The following is a 21,659-nucleotide window of genomic DNA, read 5'->3' as shown; positions in this document are numbered from 1 at the left end:
GAACTGCTACAGGAGAGGACTGGCAGGTGGGATTTTTTAAATTTTTAACTCCTCCTGTGCTCACAGAATTCCCTCTACAAATCCCACAGCTTGTTAACCAGTTCTGCTGGGCTTATTTTGGTCTGTTTGTTTCTGAGCCCCTCTAGAGGAAAACAAACACATTAACAAGTGGGGATGTGTGCAGGGGAGAACTGGTAGCTTAAGTTAAAGGTAAAAGGACCCCTGACCATTAGGTCCAGTCGGGGACGATTTTGGGGTTGCGGCACTCATCTCACTTTATTGGCCGAGGGAGCCGGCGTACAGCTTCCGGGTCATGTGGCCAGCATGACTAAGCCGCTTCTGGCAAACCAGAGCAGCGCACAGAAACGCCATTTATCTTCCCACCAGAGCGGTACCTATTTATCTACTTGCGCTTTGACGTGCTTTCAAACTGCTAGGTGGGCAGGAGCTGGGACTGAGCAATGGGAGCTCACCCCGTCATGGGGATTCGAACTGCTGACCTTCTGATTGGCAAGTCCTAAGCTCTGTGGTTTAGACCACAGTGCCACCCGCGTCCCGTTAGAAAATGGTTAAGACACATGCCCTTGATGTGCAAATGCTTTGCCTGCTTCCCACTGCATTAGCGTTTTCTGCAGGAACAGGGGATTGGGAACACTGGTTCTTTCTTGCGTTATAAGGTCCTGTCCTTCAAACACATGTTGACTAAATGCAACAACAATGAATTTGAAAAGATATCTGTGCCTCAAAGCTGAAACTGTTGGAAAGAGCCATCAAGGGCAAAGCTGGGATTTTCCTCACTATTCCTCACTATTTGTGGATTTGAAATCAAGGCTGGATCAAGACCTTTTGCTGCCTGAGGCGAAAGACAAGATGGCAGCCCTTTTCCAGTGTATGTGCTGTTTGGACTCTCACATCAACATTGGGACAGCACCCTCCTTTGCCCGAGAACGTAGCGGGTTGGTTTGGGGGCACAGGATGATTTTTGTAGCTGTATTTGTGGTAGGAATTTTGAGGTCTTAGATATATTGTAATGTTCATAAGCGTACCAACCAAGCACGTACATATATCAGCACAGGAAGACTGAACTAGAACCATTTTGATTCCTAAACTGAGCAAATGTTTTCTCTGCAAGGTCAAAGTGGGAAACCTCCCATTGTCTCTTTCCTCACAAATCCTGTCTTAAGGGCACATTTAAGATATGAATAAGGTGTGAGCCTGTGACCTGGCCCAGGAACTAAGTATTTATCATTACAAAAGACTGGCCAGGCTTCCCAGGCAATCCAATCAAGTAACCTGCCAGACAGGAGATAAACAACAACAGGAGAAAAACAACATTCAAATTTCTGTTTTAAGACCACCTTTTCTGTGATGTAGGTATGATGTATCTGAGGGGTGGTCTTAGGTTACACCCCTTCTGTGATGTATATATGATGTTTCTAGGGGTGGTCTTGATCTACAGGGTGGCAGTTTCAAAAGTCTTTATAAGGCCTTGTGCGCCATTTTTCTGGGTTCCTCCTCTCTCCTGCGGTTGAGGGGAGCACCCTGTTGCAACAGATCAATAAAGATCAAGCTTACTAGCTGCTTTGCTTCTAAATATTCTCTGGTTGGCCTCTGTTATTTTCTCCTACCAATAGGGAACCTATGTAAGGCCTCTATATGGGCTCTTGGATACCCCATAAGGGAAAAGGGCAATTTTTGTTTACAACATATTCTCTATTCTCTGACAGTGCACCTTCAGGCTGAGGTGGCCACTTCACTCTGCCTCATTTTGGTAGGAAGCTTCCCTTCTCTTCCTGTGTTCCTCACAACGTGAAAGGAGAACAAATATTAACTGGCGCTGTCACTTGGTTACTGAAACCTGAGTTGATTTTCCATCAGAGCAATCCTAAAGTTGTTTACTAGGGAGTAAGCCCTGCTGAGCTCAGTTGGACGGACTTCTGAGTAAACACGCACAAGAGTACATTGTTAATCAATTAGGTAATTAAATCTACATCAATCAGTGATGGAATAAAACCAGTAGAACAGAAGATATTATTTTTAAATGAGAAAAGAATGCTAAATTATTGGAATCAGCTGCCGGGCTGGGAGGAAGAGAAGCAACAGCAGATAGCAGGGTGAACTGCTGTATTTGCCATCTCCACTTGCGACCCTCCAACTGTTCCTATTTTACAGGTACAGTTGCGGATTTACAGAAGCCATCCCAGTTTCTGATTTGATCCTGGAATGTCCCGCTTTTCCTTAGGATGTCTCTATTTTCATTGGAGAAATGTTGGAGGGTATGGAGTTATGCAACCCCTGAGCCAAGAAGTAACTACGCAACCTTTAGAAGGCAGCCCTGTATAGGGAGGTTTTTAAATGTTTCATGTTTTATCGTGTTTTTATATATGTTGGAAGCTGCCCAGAGTGGCCTGGATAACCCAGTCAGATAGGTGGGTTATAATTATTCTTGCTATTTTTCTAGCGAAAGAAGTGCCAGAACTCATATGAACACCTCCCTCATTCTTTTATAATGGCAATAGCACCCACTTGAGAGGTGCCAGAACTGAATTCTAGCAAGTTCTGGCTGAAAAAAAGTGATTATGATGATTATAATATAGGACGTCCCTATTTTCCCCTGAGAAATGTTGGAGGATATGTACTTGCTGCAGCTTTTGCCAGCTCGGCTAGTCTCCTTTGCCCACCCTCCTTCCTGTCTCTCTACAGAGGCTGCTGGAACCAACGGCCCTGTAACGAACAGAAGGTCATGATGCAAGATTACTTATTGGAGGCCATCCACAGCTTCTTTTTGAACTGCAAGCAGCCCATGATAGCGAGTTTATTTACCTTTGAGGCCAGAAGTGTCATCTTGTAACGAAGAACTAGTGCTAGTATTTACTTTCTCCCCTCCTGATTCCTTGTCCTTTTGTGTCGTATCTTTTAGATTGCAAGTCAAATTATTGCTCTTTGAAAGATGTCCTGGGAACCTTTTTCAGCTGAAGGGTGTGGTAAAAAATGCTTTAAATAAATAAAGGAATAGTGCATGCACGTACACACACACATGCAAACTGCAGAGAAGGCATGCCTTTTTAGCAAGGACAGTGCATGTCCACATTGGTGTTTTTTTAAATAAAAAATAATTGTTTAAAAAACAATTATTGTTAGCCAGGGATTCCTTTCCAAATGATGAAAAAGTTTTATTGGACTAGAAATCGCAAGTCCAATATTTACCTACTTCTGCAATGAAAATTGCCCATTTAAAGATTTGTTCGGAGCTTAGGCTGCATACAGATGTACCTTCAAATCGTTTGTTCAGAGGTTAGATTGCATATTCCAACATACCTTTAAACAGAAGCCTAGCTTGTCCCCCCCAACCCACCTTGCCTTGAAGTGAGATCCATTTAGGCCTCTTGCTCAAAGATATCTTGCTGTCCAAGGTGAAGGACAATGTGATTCCCCACCCAGGACATTAAAAAGGGGTAAAGGACCCCTGGACGGTTAAGTCCAGTCAAAGGCGACTATGGGGTTGTGGCGCTCATCTCATTTTCAGGCCGAGGGAGCCGGTGCTTGTCCATGGTGTTTGTCATGTGGCCAGAATGACTAAACTGCTTCTGATGCAATGGGACACCGTGACGAGGAAATGACGTTTACCTTCCCACCGCAGCAGTACCTATTTATCTACTTGTACAGGCGTGTTTTCGAACTGCTAGGTTGGTATCTGTCTCCTGAGAAATCTCTATGTGGGACAAGAAGCTACAGTTAGAACTGGATATGGAACAACTGATTGGTTCAAAATTGGGAAAGGAGTACGACAAGGCTGTATATTGTCTCCCTGCTTATTTAACTTATTTGCAGAATTCATCATGCGAAAGGCTGGGCTGAATGAATCCCAAGCTGGAATTAAGATTGCTGGAAGAAATATCAACAACCTCAGATATGCAGATGACACAAACTTGATGGCAGAAAGTGAGGAGGAATTAAAGAACCTTTTAATGAGGGTGAAAGAGGAGAGCGCAAAATATGGTCTGAAGCTCAACATCAAAAAGACTAAGATCATGGCCACTGGTCCCATCACCTCCTGGCAAATAGAAGGGGAAGAAATGGAGGCAGTGAGAGATTTTACTTTCTTGGGCTCCATGATCACTGCAGATGGTGACAGCAGCCACGAAATTAAAAGACGCCTACTTCTTGGGAGAAAAGCAATGACAAACCTAGACAGCATCTTAAAAAGCAGAGACATCACCTTGCCAACAGAGGTCCGTACAATTAAAGCTATGGTTTTCCCAGTAGTTGACGTATGGAAGTGAGAGCTGGACCATAAAGAAGGCTGATCATCAAAGAATTGATGCTTTTGAATTATGGTGCTGGAGGAGACTCTTGAGAGTCCCATGGACTGCAAGATCAAACCTATCCATTCTGAAGGAAATCAGCCCTGAGTGCTCACTGGAAGGACAGATCGTGAAGCTGAGGCTCCAATACTTTGGCCACCTCATGAGAAGAGAAGACTTCCTGGAAAAGACCCTGATGTTTGGAAAGATGGAGGGCACAAGGAGAAGGGGACGACAGAGGATGAGATGGTTGGATAGTGTTCTCGAAGCTACCAACATGAGTTTGACCAAACTGCGGGAGGCAGTGGAAGACAGGAGTGTCTGGTGTGCTCTGGTCCATGGGGTCACAAAGAGTCGGACACAACTAAACGACTAAACAACAACAGGTTGGCAGGAGCTGGGACAGAGCAATGGGAGCTCACTCTGTCATGGGGATTTGAACCGCTGACCGAATCCCACTTCAAACACTGGGATTGATACAACCGCCAATCCTTTTAGTCTGCAGTAAGACCTACTGCATTCAATGGAACTTACTAAGTGGGCACAGGATTGCACCCCTAGGCTGCAATATATGCTTACTTGGAGTGTTACAGAACTCAATGCAGTATACTTCTAAGTAGACAGATGTATAAGAATACACTGCTAGATGCAGTTACTAACTGTATACATGTATCCCCTACTTTAAATAGTTTAGAGCTGAGTTCTGGACCTGATGATACCTAGCTCAAATGTAGTTCTGGCAGTATCTCCAACATCTTAGACGAAGAAATATATTTTGGTGTGGTGGTGATTAAAACGTTACAATATGGTAGATTAAAATGCATCCTTTATGGCTCAGCTCCTGCCCACCAAATGCTCCCTGTGTGCACAGAACAATATGTGTAATTCTGCTCCAGAAAATAGCCACAATGTTTTTCCGAAATGATACCATTTTAAAACCTCTCTTACTCACTTTCTGTCCTCATTTAACACAACTGAAGAGAAACTCCGTGATAAATATATATGTGGGAGAGATGGGTTATTGGTTTGTTTTGTCTGTATTTATGTTTTTATTATGCATTTTGTGCTTTTTTATCTTGTATTTTTATGTTGTGAATTGCCCAGAGATCTATGGATGAAAGACGGTATACAAATTTAATAAATAATGATAATAAATATATTTAAACAAACCCTTAAGACTGGTCCTTTGGAAACACTGTGCACAACTGGTATTACAAATGTTGTTTTTTTTTTGAGATGGTGATTTTTCACAATAATTGTAACAACACAATCCTTTCTGAGACACAATGTTCCTAAGGGAGTGGAGACTTTCTCTACTATAAGACATTGTGATGGCCACTGACTGTTATTTAAACAATAAACAAGATTAAACGAATTCCTGGTCCACCTAAGGAAAGCTGTCTGAGATACCTCCATGGACAGAGATACTGTAACTCGGAAGACCAGATCTTGGGAACAAAACGCAGAAGGGTTGCTGCCTTCCGGCCCTCCTTATGACCTTCTAGATACATTTGGCTTGCCTGCTTTTGCTGGCAATACAAACGCTGGTCCCGATCCTGCGAAGGCGCGCTCTTTAACCCTCTTTCGCGCTCCTGGAGCATTGTTTGGCCTACGCTCATCTCTGCAGCGCGCAAGGCAGCCTGCAAGCCGGAGGCTGATGCTGTGCCCGGGCTCCGGCGATAGGAGGAGCAGCAGCAGCTAAATAAAGCCTCTCTTTCTCTTTACTTTTCCTCTTTAGGGGAAAGAGGAGGGAGGGGAGAGAAAGAGAGAGAAAAGATAAGCAACGAGCCTGTGCCAAAGAAGGCCACGTGCTTATGGAGCACTGGCAGAGCAGCAACCCAAATAACATTTAATTTTTTTTAATTTCAAAAGAGCAGGGCCTGCTTGTGTGCGCGTGTTGAACGGCCTCTCCCTAGCCTGCTTTACGGTTCTTCCTCCGCCGCCAGCAGCAGCAGCAAGCAAACACAGCCGCTCCCCTCCCCACCGCTCACCCGGGGGAAAGAAGAGGCGGAGGAAGGAGAGGAGGTGGTGGTGTAGGAGGACGACAGGCAGCCGGGCAGATCCTGTCTGATCTGTGCGCCGGTGATGGGTGGTGGTGGTTTGTTTTCCTTGCCGCCCTCCCCGCGGCTCCCATCCTCTTCCTGCAGCCGGCTAGCCTAAACCAAGGCGAGGCGCAAAAGCGCGGCGCAATTACGCGCGCCTGTTTGTTTTTTTGCCCTCCGGGTTCTTGATAATGGAAAAAGTGCCCAGAGAAATTTCTGGCGGCGATGGTGCTGGTGCCGGCGTCCCTCCTCTTTTTTTTTCCACCAGCAGCGGATCACCATTGTGTGGGAGGAGGGCAGCGGCGGCAGCAGCGGCGGCGACAGGGATGGACTTGGTCTTTGGGATTTCTTGCTAAAGGGAGCAGCACAGACACCCGGCGCACCAGACCAGCAGGGAGGCGGACGCGAGAGGAGCTGCTGCGCTCACTTGCTGCCGTTGCCTCCGCCTGGGCGCACCATCGCCTTCTCTGCCGGCAAAGCCACAAGGCTCTTCCGTAAAGAAGCGCCTGGCTTCTCCCTTCCTGCCTTCGTCTTCACCGCCTTCCCACCTTGCAGCCTCCCCGCTGCGGCAGATGTGTTTGGGGTCACCGGGCAGCTGGGACTATGGTGAAATTTCCGGCGCTCACTAACTACTGGCCCCTGATCCGCTTCTTGGTCCCTTTGGGCATCACCAACATAGCCATCGACTTCGGGGAGCAGGTAAGAGGCCACCCGCGGCCAGATAGCCGCCCATTCTTTTTTTAGTTTATGGATTTATTTTTATTTTTATTTGCAACTCTTTCCTGCGTACTCCCAGGGAAAGGAAGCCGTCGCTGGGCGATGCAAATCGCCGGCAAGGTTGCTACGGTGCTTTTGCCCGGTCTATTTTTAGGCTCCCTAATGCTGAGTGATGACAAAACGCGCAGCGCACTCCTTTTCCTCGGGAGCCCAGAAGCTCTGGCGGAGAGCAACAAAGCGCTGGCTGGATGTTTGAATGTCAGAAGCCAGCCGGCTTTCCTTTTCCAGAACATGCAAGGAACAGAGACCAGGCGCGGGGCGGAGGGGGGGGGGATGGATTGTAGGGATGGGCTGGAGGGGGTGTGCAATGCAAAAAAGCAACCAGAGGGAGGGGGGGTGATCTAACACTCTGAGGAAGGCACAGCCGACCTGCTTTGGGGGCTGATTCAGGCCACGATTGGAAATGCAAAACAGCCATTCATCTTCCTGCGTCTTGCAGGAAGGGGCTTTTGCTGTTATCCAATGTATGTGCTTTTCATTCCCCAGGCTCTTAGGCATATCAATGTTACTGGGGATGCTCCAGGCATCAGTGTTACTGGGGATGCAGCAAAGGCCTGAAAAGCTGCTCACAGAAGAATTATGTAATTTGGAATGCCACTAAGCACTGGCTACGTGTACATACATTTAATAGGACACCTCGGCTGAGTTTCTGCAATCTGGGCGGATGTCGGGTCCATTGTTTATTAGTGCTAAATAATGCTCAGGCTGGAGGTGGTGATTATGGGTGTTGCACGCACCTTGTTTTGCAGAAACATTTAGAAATTCATTTGCTCACAGCTCAAGATTGTGTATGTTTACTCGGAAGCAAGTCTCACAGTAATCCCAAATGAGCCTGCCCTTAATTGCTGATTTCCCCCTCCTCCTGGGGAGTTGTGGGTGAGAACTGAAGGTGCTAAACTTTTTTGCAGGCATCCATATTATTTTTCCCTACTCATGGTCTCCCCCTCCCTTCACAGAAAACCAGGTGATGCTCTAACCCCTTCAGCCACCAATGAGCCAGTGGTGGGAAGGTGTCAGCTCTGCTTGCTTGACTTAAGCTGCCCTTGGATGACTGAAGATGCTGTGTAATAATAGCATTAGGAGAGAGAGTGAGTGCATTGGGGGTGGGGTGGGGAGGAGAGCTGTAAAGGGATCATGCTGCCAAATGCTTCTGCTTAGAAGTGAGGCCTTGCTTGTTAGTTGTGTAAACGTTGTTTTCTGCAGAGTAGACTTTGAAAGCTTATTGTTTTAATCCTATAGTATTAGCATTAGCCGGGCCTGTTATTCTTTAGTTGCAGGATAAGTTAGAGAAATGGTTTTCTGGTAGTTTTCTGCAGTAAACAACTGTGTGCATTTCAGTTGTATATGTCTGCTTGCTTGGTTTACCAACATGAACACTCTCTTAGGTCAATGAAGTAATCACAGTGGGAGAGCTGGGAAGCCCCTGTAATCTTCAGGTGTTATACCCACCAGAGATGCTTCACATACTATAGTGGTTTTTTAAAAGGTATACTACTATATATATTTTTAATATACACCAAAAAATGTAAAGCATGAATGTGGTGAATAGGTGTTTAAAGAAATTCATATCCAGCATCTTCATTGGAGTGATAGGACTGTGTCTGGCTTTTTGCCGCATGTATACACTTTTGCAAACCCAGGTTTGTTGGTGTGCCATGTGTAAAATAGCCCTTATTCCTTTAAGTGCCAGAGTGCTAACTTTGAGCTCCTTGATATTTGCATTATTTGATACTGCTGTGTTGATGAGAGGCAGAGTGTTTGTCATTTTGTGTTACTGCTCAGTTGACCAGGGCAGCATCACTCATTAGGCAGTGTTAAGTACTCTTTGGGCTGCAGGAAACTTTGTGTAAGTGATTAGCAAATGCTAGAGAACAAAGGTTGATGCACCTCCTAGGTAGCTCATGTTTTCAACTGCTGGTTCATTCAAAAAGGTGGATGGAAAAAGAATCCCCCAGAATGCATGTGTGTTAAAGGTGTGACTTGTACTTCCCCATGCTTCCTTCTGAGCCACTGAGGAGAAGGGAGCCCTTCATTACATACTTAAGAGCACAAGATTGTACTCCACATTAAGTCACCCAGTGGTGACTCCTTATCAGTTCATCCAGGCCAGCTGCTGCCCTTCTGAGTTCATCGTCTCACAGTGCAATCCTACATAGATGTACTCAGAAGCAAGCTCTGTTGAATTTAATGGGGCTTACTCTCAAGAAAGGATTGTACTCAACAGTACGCAGTATGAATGAGAAACTGCTTCCCTTCCTTTTTAAGGATGTATTGAAAATGGAAAGCGTAGTTGCAAAATGGTAGTTATAGGGTGCTGGTGTGTAACTAATTTGTGTTAACTGATCTTGAGTTTTCTTGGAGGAGGAGGAAGAAGATGTATCTTTGACTACAGGGCACTCTTCATAGCATCATAGTGGGAGTTAATGGGGATTATGGGCTGGGCTGGAAATAGCAATGTGATATGTATATGGTTTTTACATGTGGCTTCTTACACTTAAGACTTTCAGCCGGCTGTTATTATACAGAACACACACAAACCTATTTTTACTGTTTGTAGACTCGAATAATCCTTTATCTCATTCTCCCCCCACCCCAACTGAACATAATAAAGATGCTTGAAAGGGAAGCAAGGCATGCAAAGTTAGAAAAGTACAGTGCAGTACATTTTTCTCTTCTAAATCTATTAGGTAGATAATGACCTCATATAACAATTCCACTTCAAGCATAACATCTTACTGGGGTACCTGGGAGACTGTTACAGTGACCCAACAATCCAAGGTTTACTTTTAAGCTTGTTGCTCCCCAAAGTACCATTGTCAGATCCAAGTGAGCAATTGGTTGAATTTTGTTATGTGAATCTCAAGAGAAGGGTGGAGAAGCATTTGGCTTCTGTGCCTAATCTATTCATAATCCCTTTTCCCATTCTGCTTGGCGAAAAGGTCCTTTACAACACACAATGCCTGCATACTCCCAACAGCAACCGATGGGGATCCAGTAAAAATATCAGTACATGTATATTCCAACTGGGTTTATTCTATAAGAACAACAACAACAAAATCAAAATCTCCCAATCAAGAGAGAAAATGTCTGTGGGTTTTTTTAAATTAATAAGCTTCTGGTTTCTTGCAGATTTACTGAAGCAGAGCTAACTAGGAAGCCATAGCCAGCCCCATCTGCACTTCTGAAAGCGTTGCAAATGAATTAGGCATAATTGGCTCAAAGTGTGACCACTCCACACTCCTGAGTTATCAGTCGCTTCTTACAAGAATCGCTTTGCAGAGCAAGGTCCACCTAATTCAGTTTTATGTTGCCAGTGGTGGCAGCCAGATACTTGTAAGTGCTAAGTACTGGGTCATTGTTTGTCCTCAGTATCTAGTACAGTAATATCTCAGGTTGCGAACGTGATCCGTGTGGGAGGCACGTTTGCAACCTGTGCAATTCGGTGCTTCTGTGCATGCGCAAAGCGCGATTTAGTGTTTCTGCGCATGCAGAAACCTGGAAGTAACCCGTTCTGGTACTTTTGGGTTCAGCGCGTTCCGTAACCCGAAAACGCACAACCCACAGAGTTCGCAACCCGAGGTATGATTGTACAGTGGTACCTTGGGTTAAGAACTTAATTCGTTCTGGAGGTCCGTTCTTAACCTGAAACTGTTCTCAACCTGAGACACCACTTTAGCTAATGGGGCCTCCTGCTGCTGCCGTGCCGCGGCGACGTGATTTCTGTTCTCATCCTGAAGCAAAGTTCTTAACCCGAGGTACTATTTCTGGGTTAGCAGAGTCTGTAACCTGAAGCGTCTGTAACCCGAGGTACCACTGTATTTAGAGGTATACTGCCTCTGTTCTGTGTAGCTATGGGGGCGGGGGCTGATAGCCCTTTGTTTAAAGCCACCTAAACTGGCAGCAATCGCCAATAAATTTCATAGTTGTGTGTTGAACTACAGTTCTTTTTGGCTACAGCATATAAAAAACAAGTGTTAGAAACTCAGCTATCTATTATAACCCCCAAATGGCACCTTAAACCTAGTTTACGGTCACCACAATGTAATGTCTAGGTGCTGTTTTTCTTTTGCAATGGAGTTTATTATTATTATTATTATTTTATTATTATTTACTATCATTCATATCATTTCTACACCGCTTTATATTTTAAAGAACAAATTTCAGAACGGTTTACAACCCATTTAAACCATCAAATAAAGCAATCCGGAACAAAACAAATTCAAGCTTCAAGGAGAATATTTCAGACCCTCCTTCTCTTAAGTAACATCTTGCTTTCCCCGGTTGCAAACCTGACATCCGTAGATCTCCAGGTAGTTGCAGTTGGACCCACACCAGCCACAAAATGCACCCAGCACCTGGCTAATTTATAATACTGTCAAACACATACCTGGGACTGCAAGTGCTGCAGGCTTATTGGAGGTGGTTATAACAATTGGGGCAGTAGTTTTGATGTGTTGAGAGTAGCATAGTATGTGCAAGTGCAACCAAATAATGTTTGTGCTATACTTTCTCAAATACCGACACATGTAAGGACAGTGTTGGCAGCCAGTGCCTCTACCTGTGATTGGTAGTATTCTTACTTAGGCAGAATTACTCTATATTAGGAATTCCTTCGGTAGAATTTAAGTCTACTACACCATTGTACTGTGACTTATTTAACAGAGTAAAATAAACAAGGCCATTGTGTGATAGCTAGCCAGCTATATGAGCTAGCTACTTTTTATAGAATCATAGAATTGTAGAGTTACTATTATTGCAAATGAATTAGGCATAATTGGCTCAGAGTGTGACCAACCCACACTCCTGGGTTATCAGTCACTTCTTACAAGAATCGCTTTGCAGAGCAACGTCCACCTAATTCAACTTTATGTTGCCAGTGGTGGCAGCCAGATACTTGTGCTAGAATTTAAGCCTACTATACCATTGTACTGTGCCTTATTTAGCAGAGTAAAATAAACAAGGCCATTGTATGATAGCTAGCCAGCTATATGAGCTAGCTGCTTTTCATAGAATCATAGTTATTATTATTATTTATTGAATTTACCGTATATACAAGCCTATACCCGGGGGTCTCTGTTGGAAGAGACCTTGAGAATCCTTTCGTTCAACCTTGTACAATGCAGGAATATGTAGCTTCCCCTTACAGGGATCAAACTTGCAACCTTGGCATTATCTGCGCCACACTCTAACCAACTGAGCTATCTTGTGCGCCCTTGTGGGGAATGCGCTTCTAAATAATCCCTGAAATAAAAACAAACTTGCGTATTCCCACCCACCCCAGATTCTCAAGGCCTATTTTCTCATCTGAGTGTCTGATATGGTAAATGCCTGTTGTCACTACCTACTGTTGTGTATTGAGTCAAAGGATTTTATATCTGTATTATTATTGTCTGTATTTGCATTAGGGTAAAGTAACTGCCTTTTGGTTCCAGAGGGTACAGCTACTATTGGTTCATTTAAGCTGCTGTATTTGGATCCTCTGTCTTATTGGTTTCCTCCAAAAGGCAGGACAAGGACAAATGGGCAAGCAGGGAGGGGTCAGATAATTCATCCCTGGCTAACGACGCAGAGCTGCAAGACCAGAGTGAAATGGCCCAGAGGTGCAGTCACCAGGGGCTTCAGCAAATGAACCAGGGTCTGCTAGTCCTCAGGATGACGAGGTACAGGTAGGGGACCCTGCGATGTCTGGGACTCCATCTGTTCCTGACGAAACCCCTATAGCACCCCCCCTACCACAGGTAACGTCCAATCCAGAACCGGCAACACCTGTTGTCAGGAGATCAAGTAGAAGTTGTAGGACCCCACAGCACCTGAGAGATTACGTCTGCGGTGCTCACTAGGGGGGGAGGGGTGTTGTGTATTGAGTCAAAGGATTTTATATCTGTATTATTATTGTCTGTATTTGCATTAGGGTAAAGTAACTGCCTTTTGGTTCCAGAGGGTACAGCTACTATTGGTTCATTTAAGCTGCTGTATTTGGATCCTCTGTCTTATTGGTTTCCTCCAAAAGGCAGGACTGTGATTGCCTGATATTGTTCCCTCCAAAATGTATCCTTTCTAGCTAGTTCCCTGTCCCTATAAATGTAGCTCTCCCCTCCTCAGTTCTCAGTCTTGTTTGCTTTAATAAAGAAGTGTCACTACAGAACTGTCTCCAGCATATTATGTCAAGAGAGCTGAAATCACAAACCCCACATTACAACACCTACCATAGCAGAAAGCACATACACACATTTTTTTTTTTACTGTCATGGGCCAGGAACAACAACAAGAAGCCTCGTGATACTGAGTTGTGACTATAGTCTCACTGGTGGTTGCATGTTTAGAAATCTGAGGTCCGGTTATTCAGTTGACTCTAGAGTTTTAGCACTGATCCATCCTGAATAAATAGGACCAGCTTTCGGCTTGAGGGGCACCTGTCCACTATACAGGGGTGTCCCATAATGGGTGGTGGCTCTATGCTGGGCCTTTCACAGCATTTTAGGGAAGCTAAATAGGAGGCCCATAGGTGTCCCATTTGAGAGTCCCCAGGACACGTATCGGCAACAGTAAGGCCCCATCAGAATTATGAGGCCTAAGCAGCTGCCCCAAAATGGCAGGTATTGCTATAGACCAGGCATGTCCAAAGTCCATTTCGGGGGCTTAATCCGGCCTGCTGGTCCATTTAATCCGGCCCCTGTGGCAGTTTATTTCCTGGGGTAAAATCCTAAAAAAAAAAAACCTCAACAACTTCAATCCTAAAAGAAACTCGACAACTCCAACCCTAAAAGAAGCTCAACAACATCAATCCTAAAAACTTTGGTCGGCCCCCACAGCCCTTCACTTCATCAAATATGGCCCTCTTTGAAAAAAGCTTGGACACCACTGCTATAGACCATGTAAATAAATGACACATTTGAGGAGGGATAGTGGGGTGGGGGTGGGGAGATGTTCGGCAATAATAAGAGTATTCAAAATGGCAAAAGGCCCAAGGAAGAAGGCTCAAAATAATCCTCTCCTATTAGTTTTGGACATGACAGTGTGTGAATCACAGAATCATAGAACTGTAGCATTAGAAGGGACCACGGGGTTCATCTATAATAATAATAATTTAATAATAATTTATTATTTATACCCCGCCCATCTGGCTGGGTTCCCCAGCCACTCTGGGTGGCTCCCAACAGTATATTAAAAACACGATAAAACATCAAACATTAAAGGCAGGCATCTTTTGACCAATGTGGGGTCCAGACCCATGACCCCCCGAAGTCTCATGCTCTACTGACTTATGTCAGATAATTTTTTTTAAAAAAAAATAGTATATATAGTATTACATTTTGGTATGCCTACTTTAAAATAACTTTTCAACTTAAACTGATTAAGGGCAGAGACTTAAGAAGGGTTACTTTGGAAGCAAGGCCTGTTTACATTATTTGAGGCTTGCTTCTAAATAAATGTGGTTAGAACCGGGCTACAAAAGTTTCTTACCTTAGCGTGTAACTGAATTCAGCTTTTTTCATTTTGGATGCGGAAGGATTATCTGTTAACTTGAAAACTTCTGTATCCTTTCCCCTGCCAGATGTTGATTTAACAAAGAGAGGATTTTAACTGTACAGAAAGCACACTTGGCGTTGTGTGAGTGTGTCACAATTTTCTATTGTGATGACATCAGCATATTGTGATGACATGGGTATATTGCAATGATGTAGCAATCAACATCCCAGAAGAAAAAGTTGAAGAAAAGGTTGAAGCCTTCAAACCTTTCAGTGTAAAAGGAAACATGGAAATAATTTCAAATAACTGTAAAATGGCCTTCTTCCACTTGCGTTGTGCCAGTTTGGAATAATTCTTAAGAAGGTGCACTGGAATGAATCCAGCAGTAGCTGAAATATTAGTATTTGGCTCATACATAACTGAATGCCGAGAAATGTGAGCTTTTTGGAGAAATATTGCTGGCTTAGCTGCAGTGGAAGACAGCTGAATGTTTCGTTAGGTCAGATTGCTTAGTTTTCCAGTTTTTCTGAATAAGGAGAGTGGAGAATGTGACGGAATGAGCGGATATTTTGAAAGGGACTTGAGAGATGGAGCAGCCACCAAGAAAATCTACCTGACTCCCTGACAGGGCAAAGTAAGTGAAAATGTATCAAATGATTGCATCTGGCCTGTTTGTTGCTTATGAATTCTACACAGGGACGGTCACTTTGAGATTTACTCCAAACAGCCATGGGTAAAATGGCCACTTGTTTGGTTTTTAAATGGCTGTTGGGTTTAGTGACTATCTGACTTTTAGAAGACATCTGAAGGCAGCGTTGTTTAGGGAAGTTTTTAACGTTTGATGTTTTGTTTTATTTTTAATATTTTGTTGGAAGCTGCCCAGAGTGGCTGGGGAAACCCAGCCAGATGGGAGGGGTACAAATAATAAATTATTATATTATTATTATAGTGAGGTATTCTTTGCCTGATTGAGGTTTCCTTCTGGCTTCCCACTACTAATTTGGTTGCAGTCTTTCCTGTGGACACATTCGGATCACAAGTGCTTTGCCATTCGTTCGATTCCTTCGCAAAACAGGGATTTATGCCTGAAGGGTGCAGGCGGCAGCCATTTTGTGCGGGGCCTTCTGTTCCTGGCCCCCGCGTGCGTCAGCAGAGCACACTTCAGCCCTCCGTATCCTGCTTTCTCCCGGGTCCAAATGGACCCTCATGTGGGCGGTCACTCGCCAATTCTGCGGGGCACAAAATGGTCTCCCTCTTGTATAAAGTGCCAAGTCCCACGGGGAGTTGCTCTCAGGCAAGTATAAACAGTGGTACCTCTAGCTGCGGACACAATCTGTTCTGGGGTGCTGTTTGCACCCAGAAAAGTCCGCAACTAGAGTGGCGCTTCTGCTCAAGTCTGGAGCGCAATAGAGCGCTTCTGTGCATGTACAAAGCGCGCAGACCGCTTCTGCGCACACATGTGTGGCGAAACCCAGAAGTATACACTTCCGGGTTTGCTGCATTCGCAAGCTGAAAAGACGCAACACGAGGTATGGCTGTACAGTCATAGCTCGGGTTGAAGTAACTTCGGGGTAAGTATTTTCTGGTTGCGTGCTGTGGCGACCCGGAAGTAACAGAGCGTGTTACTTCCAGGTTTCGCTGCTTGCGCATTCTGCAGACGGTCAAAATGACGTCATGCGCAGAAGCGGCGATGCATGGACGCGGGTTGCGTTCGCTTCTGGATGCGAACGGGGCTCCGGAACAGATCCCATTTGCATCCAGAGGTACCACTGTACAGGATTGCAGCCTATAACAGTTATAAGAAAAACTGCTTCCTTTCCCTTATGGGGTATCCAAGAGCCCGTATAGAGTCCTTAAGTAGGTTCTCTATCGGTAGGAGAAAATAACAGGCCAACCAAAGTTTATTGAGAAGCAAAGTGGCTAGTAAGTGTGCTCTGTATTCAAGGAACTGTTGCAACATGGTCCCCACTCCCCACACCCAGGAAGGAGGAGAACCCTGAACAATGGTGCGCATGCGCTTATATAGACTTTTGAAATTGCCCACCTTGTAGTCGAAGACACCCCCCCCCATACCCTCACCCCCAATCATACAAACATCACAGAAGGGAGGTGGTCTATGGCAGAAATCCTGTCTGCCAGGATGCCTGATAATGGTCGCTGGTTGCATTACCTGGGCAGCCTGGCCGTTCTTTTGTAATGGTTAATACTTTAGTTCCTGAGTCCAGATCATAGGCTCAGCCTATTCATACACAAATATGCCCATAAGACAGGATTTGCAAGCAAAAAGACAATGGGAAGGCCCCCCCCCCATTATTTGCCTCCCTTACAGCAGAGGAATATTTGAGGTCATTGGGAGAGTCAGAATAGCTTCAGGATTGCTCTCCCATACTATTTCAGATGTGTGGTTCATATATTTAGATATGTGTGCATTTATGAATATTCTGTATTTGAGACCTTAGAATTCTTATAACACAGTACTCACACACACAATGCGCATGACGTCACATACAGGCACAGATTGTGCATGACGTCAGCCCCCCCCCCAGTGTCGGGCGCAACTCTGCACCTGTGTATATGTGTGTGCTTGTTTCTTGGCGCATGTCCATGCATGTTGACGGGTGTGTATATCTCAAAAAGAAATTATTAACGACGTGGAATAGGTGGGATAGAAAACTTTTTATTGGAGTTATAAAGAAGAGGGGGAAATCATAACATAAAGATCCCCCCAAAGCGGTGGATTTTTTAAAATAAAAAAATGGTGTATGTACGCAGGTGGCGCTGTGGGTAAAACCTCAGTGCCTAGGACTTGCTGATCGTATGGTCGGCGGTTCAGTCCACGCGGTGGGGTGAGCTCCCGTCGTTCGGTCCCAGCTCCTGCCCACCTAGCAGTTCGAAAGCACTCTTAAGTGCAAGTAGATAAATAGGGACCGCTTTATAGCGGGAAGGTAAATGGCGTTTCCGTGTGCTGCGCTGGTGCAGGCTCACCAGAGCAGCTTCGTCACGCTGGCCACGTGACCCGGAAGTGTCTCCGGACAGCGCTGGCCCCCGGCCTCTTAAGCGAGATGGGCGCGCAACCCTAGAGTCGGACACGGCTGGCCCGTACGGGCAGGGGTACCTTTACCTTTTTTAAAACTGAAAAATTCAAATATATTTATTTTTTAAAAAAAGAAATAAATAAAAACTTTTTTATTTGATGGGGTTTTCTGGCTAGTTTGATACCACTGATGATTCGGCTCAGGATAAGAGAAATGTCTCCCCTCAGTTATATAGTGAATTTGGTTAATCGATGCCCCATAGCAGAAACACCCTCACAAACATTTGGACAAAAACAGCATACAAGAATGTTGTTATTACAATTTTATTAAGAAACCTTACGCATAATTTTTTAATGAACGTTTCCTTGGCTGGTTCCTCCCCTCCCCTTCCCACGTTTATGGGAGGAAATATCTTAGTGTCCCTTCTTCTCTCAGTAGATTTATAGGATGCAGGTGTAATTGGACATGTTAATGTGCATTCTGTATAATACAAAGTAGTAATTAGAATTGTAAAGTGTTCTGGTGGCGGAGCATTAACTTGAATTTTATAACATGACATTAGGAGTGGCTTAATAGTCATAATTTAATATCCCCTGCCAACCCCCCCCCCCACACACCAGGGTTCTGTATGGTGCCTTACAGATTCCTCTAATCCAGTAATTTCCTAATTTTGAACTGTTGACCGTTCTTCCCTTGCAGTAATATAAGGCTTGTGAACTGATAGTATCCTAACATTATTTGTTGTTCTGGATCCTTACAAACAGCCTCTGCTTGGGTATGGTTGTGGTTGTTGTTATTTAAATTTCTATCCTGCCCTTCCTTTCAGGTGAGCCCAGAGTGGCAAAAAAACAAATACAATTAAAATAAAAACACACTTAAAAACAACCACGTTCTCTTCCGGCTAATTATTTAATGTTTTAAAATTCCTCCTGTATGTTGTTAATAAGGGAAACAAACACACTCCACCGGGGAGAGCATTCTGCAAACCTTGTATTGCCGCTGAGGAGGGGTCCTGTCGGATTTCAGCACCAGATTTCAGTTTTCTATGTGCAGACATGGAGGAGACTTTTGTATCTCTGTGTGAGTCAGTGTTCTGGGCTTGCCTCCTATAAATCAAGAGGCATGCCTAGATTAGTTACTCATTAGAGCCACAGGGGATTGACTCCTCTGAAGGTGGGCAGTTTTTTAACACTTATCTAAAAGCACGTATTTCAGAATTTGAAACATGTGTCCAGGTTTCATGCAGTGTGCCTCAACCTTTCGCAAATCGAAGTCACTGCCGGCAGAAATGATGTTTTGTTTTGTTATAATTAAGGTCACTTGCGGAGCTTTATTGATATTTTTTAACATTTCCTGTGGCTTCCTTAGAGCTGTTTCTTTGTCTCTCGGAACAAGGTAACGAACTCTGCAGTTTCTCATTGCAATCCTCCGAGGAGCTCTGTGTTCCTTGCCATCTTATCCTTTGAAATAGTGAAATGGGACTTTTTGTTAATGTGCAACTAGGTCACTAGATTACATTTCTTTCGGGCCGCTTGTAACGTTACATTCTGTTGCTATGTCTTCTGATAACACGGATGGGCGGCAATCTAAATTAGGCCATGGATAGGGGGGAAAAGAGAGACTGTGTCATGTAAACTGAGCTGAACTACTGGGGACACCAGGAGTTCTTGTGGAGTTCATCTTTTCTCTTGTTTTTTTCTAGATTAGGCGCTGTCTCCTTGTGATTTTTTTAGTTTAGCTGTGAGAGCACAACCCAGCATGAACTTAACTGCATGGAGTTCTCCCAATGAATGCAGGGTGTTCACCCCACAAATGGCTGGGGTGTGGTCCTTGATCTGTACTATAGAATGGGCACCAGTGTTGCTGTTGTTGTTGTTTAGTTGTTTAGTCGTGTCCAACTCTTCGTGACCCCATGGCCCAGAGCACGCCAGGCACTCCTGTCTTCCACTGCCTCCCGCAGTTTGGTCAAACTCATGCTGGTGGCTTCAAGAACACTGTCCAACCATCTTGTCCTCTGTCGTCCCCTTCTCCTTGTGCCCTCCATCTTTCCCAACATCAGGGTCTTTTCCAGGGAGTCTTCTCTTCTCATGGGGTGGCCAAAGTACTGGAGTCTCAGCTTCAGGATCTGTCCTTCCAGTGAGCACTCAGGGCTGGATTTCCTTAAGAATGGATACGTTTGATCTTCTTGCAGTCCATGGGACTCTCAAGAGTCTCCTCTAGCACCATAATTCAAAAGCATCAATTCTTCGGCAGCAGTGGTAGGATGCTGTAAACTTAACCCTTTGTCCCCACTTCAGTCCTGATTCAGATCAGACAACCCCCAACACCTGCAATTTGAATTGCAGTCTGTCTTTCTTTCTCCCAGTGCATGGGGGTCCTCATCTGGATTACAACCATAGCACGGGGCAAAGGCTTAAAGCCCCCTATCTGCCATGCTGTGGCTCACCTGGGATAGCTCAATTGGTAGAGCACAAGATGCTTAATCTCAGGGTTGTGGGTTTGAGTCCCACATTGGGCAAAAAAGATTCCTGCAATGCAGAGGGTTGGACTAGATGATCCTTGTGGTCCCTCCCATCTCTACAGTTCTGTGAAGTTCAAGGTCCCTGTCTGGCAATTTGTGGGGAGTAACCCCCACTGCACTTAAGGGCAGAACTTCACGGTTCTGGCCTCTAACTCAGGCATCCCCAACCTTTGGCCCTCCAGATGTTTTGAGACTACAACTCCCATCATCCCTGACCACTGGTCCTGTTAGCTAGGGATCATGGGAGTTGTAGGCCGAAACATCTGGAGGGCCGCAGGTTGGGGATGCCTGCTCTAACCAAAGGTTCTAGAGGAACCCCCTTTCCTGCAAACTCTAATTAGGTGCTTTTCTGTAATAATATTCTGGGCCTACCCAACCTGGTGCCCTCCATATGCTGTTGGATAACAAGTCATGCTAATTTAGTTGAGATCCTTGCATTGCAGTGGGTTAGACTAAATGACCCTTGGGATCCCTTCCAATTCTATGATTCTAAGTCCCATCAGCCCCACCCAGTTTAGCTGATTCTAATGGGTGATGGGAGTTGTCTCTTTAAACACACGCCCAACGTGAATGCCCTGGGCCAGATATCTGGGCCAGATAGCAATAAATTGGTGTCTTACTCATGAATATGGAGGTGGAAACTGTCATTAGGGGTGTGTGTGTTTGCTCACAGTTCATTTAGATGGCATTAAATAAAGGATTAGACTATCTATACCCATTACCCATAATGGCTAAATGGAACCTCAGTGTTCTAGGGCAGTATTCCTTTGAAGGTGACTAGAAGTGGGTTGTTCTGTTCATGTTCCGTTTAAAAGTTTCCCAGAAGGATCTGGTTGGCCCAGAACAGGGGTCAGCAAACTTTTTCAGGAGGGGGCCGGTCCACTGTCCCTCAGACCTTGTGGGGGGCCAGATTATATTTTTTTGAGGGGAGGAAATAAATGAATTCCTATGCCCCACAAATAACCCAGAGATGCATTTTAAATAAAAGCACACATTCTACTCATGTAAAAACATGCTGATTCCCAAACCATTTGTGGGCCAGATTTAGAAGGCGATTGGGCCGGATCCAGGCCTTAGTTTGCCTGCCCATGGCCTAGATGACCCCCAGTCTCACCCAGCAGCGCCATTTGTGCCTTATGAAACACAGGGAGCTCAGCTATTTATTCTATGACTTGCCCATATTCATGTCAGCTGGCCCAGGACTGTGACTTCTTAAGTCCTTTGGTCTGGCAATAGATGGCCACTTTTAGTGCAGACCTGATTTAAAGGTAAAGGGACCCCTGACCATTAGGTGCAGTCGTGACCGACTCTGGGGTTGCGGCGCTCATCTCGCTTTATTGGCCAAGGGAGCCGGCGTACAGTTTCGGGTCATGTGGCCAGCATGACTAAGCTGCTTCTGGCGAACCAGAGCAGTGCACGGAAACGCCGTTTACTTTCCTGCCGGAGCGGTACCTATTTATCTACTTGCACTTTGACGTGCTTTTGAACTGCTAGGTTGGCAGGAGCAGGG

The 21,659-nt window shown here is 45.0% G+C and overlaps 1 protein-coding gene and 1 long non-coding RNA gene across 3 annotated transcripts in view; one reads left to right on the top strand and one right to left on the bottom strand.

Annotated features, from left to right (window-relative positions):
• Nucleotides 1-14,708, bottom strand: part of LOC310767638 — a 31,884-nt gene extending 17,176 nt beyond the window's left edge. Inside the window, exon 1 of the long non-coding RNA XR_014550994.1 lies at nt 14,588-14,708. This is a non-coding gene — a long non-coding RNA (uncharacterized lncRNA). The remainder of the gene's footprint in view (nt 1-14,587) is intronic.
• ANKH (ANKH inorganic pyrophosphate transport regulator) overlaps nt 5,972-21,659 on the top strand; it is a 134,968-nt gene continuing 119,280 nt past the window's right edge. Inside the window, exon 1 of one of the 2 annotated variants that reach the window (XM_083624707.1) lies at nt 5,972-7,045. In XM_083624707.1, the coding sequence (XP_083480833.1) occupies nt 6,950-7,045 (96 nt within the window). In that variant the 5' untranslated portion in view covers nt 5,972-6,949. Of the gene's footprint in view, nt 7,046-14,825; nt 15,228-21,659 lie in introns of those variants that run through there. The other variant, XM_083624708.1, reaches the window with a different exon arrangement.

This window comes from Podarcis filfolensis, assembly GCF_964270895.1.
Source record: "Podarcis filfolensis genome assembly, chromosome: 7".
Classification (NCBI taxonomy): Eukaryota; Metazoa; Chordata; class Lepidosauria; order Squamata; family Lacertidae; genus Podarcis; species Podarcis filfolensis.
The sequence above is the reverse complement of the archived record's forward strand: the minus strand, read 5'-3'. Positions and strand labels throughout refer to the sequence as shown.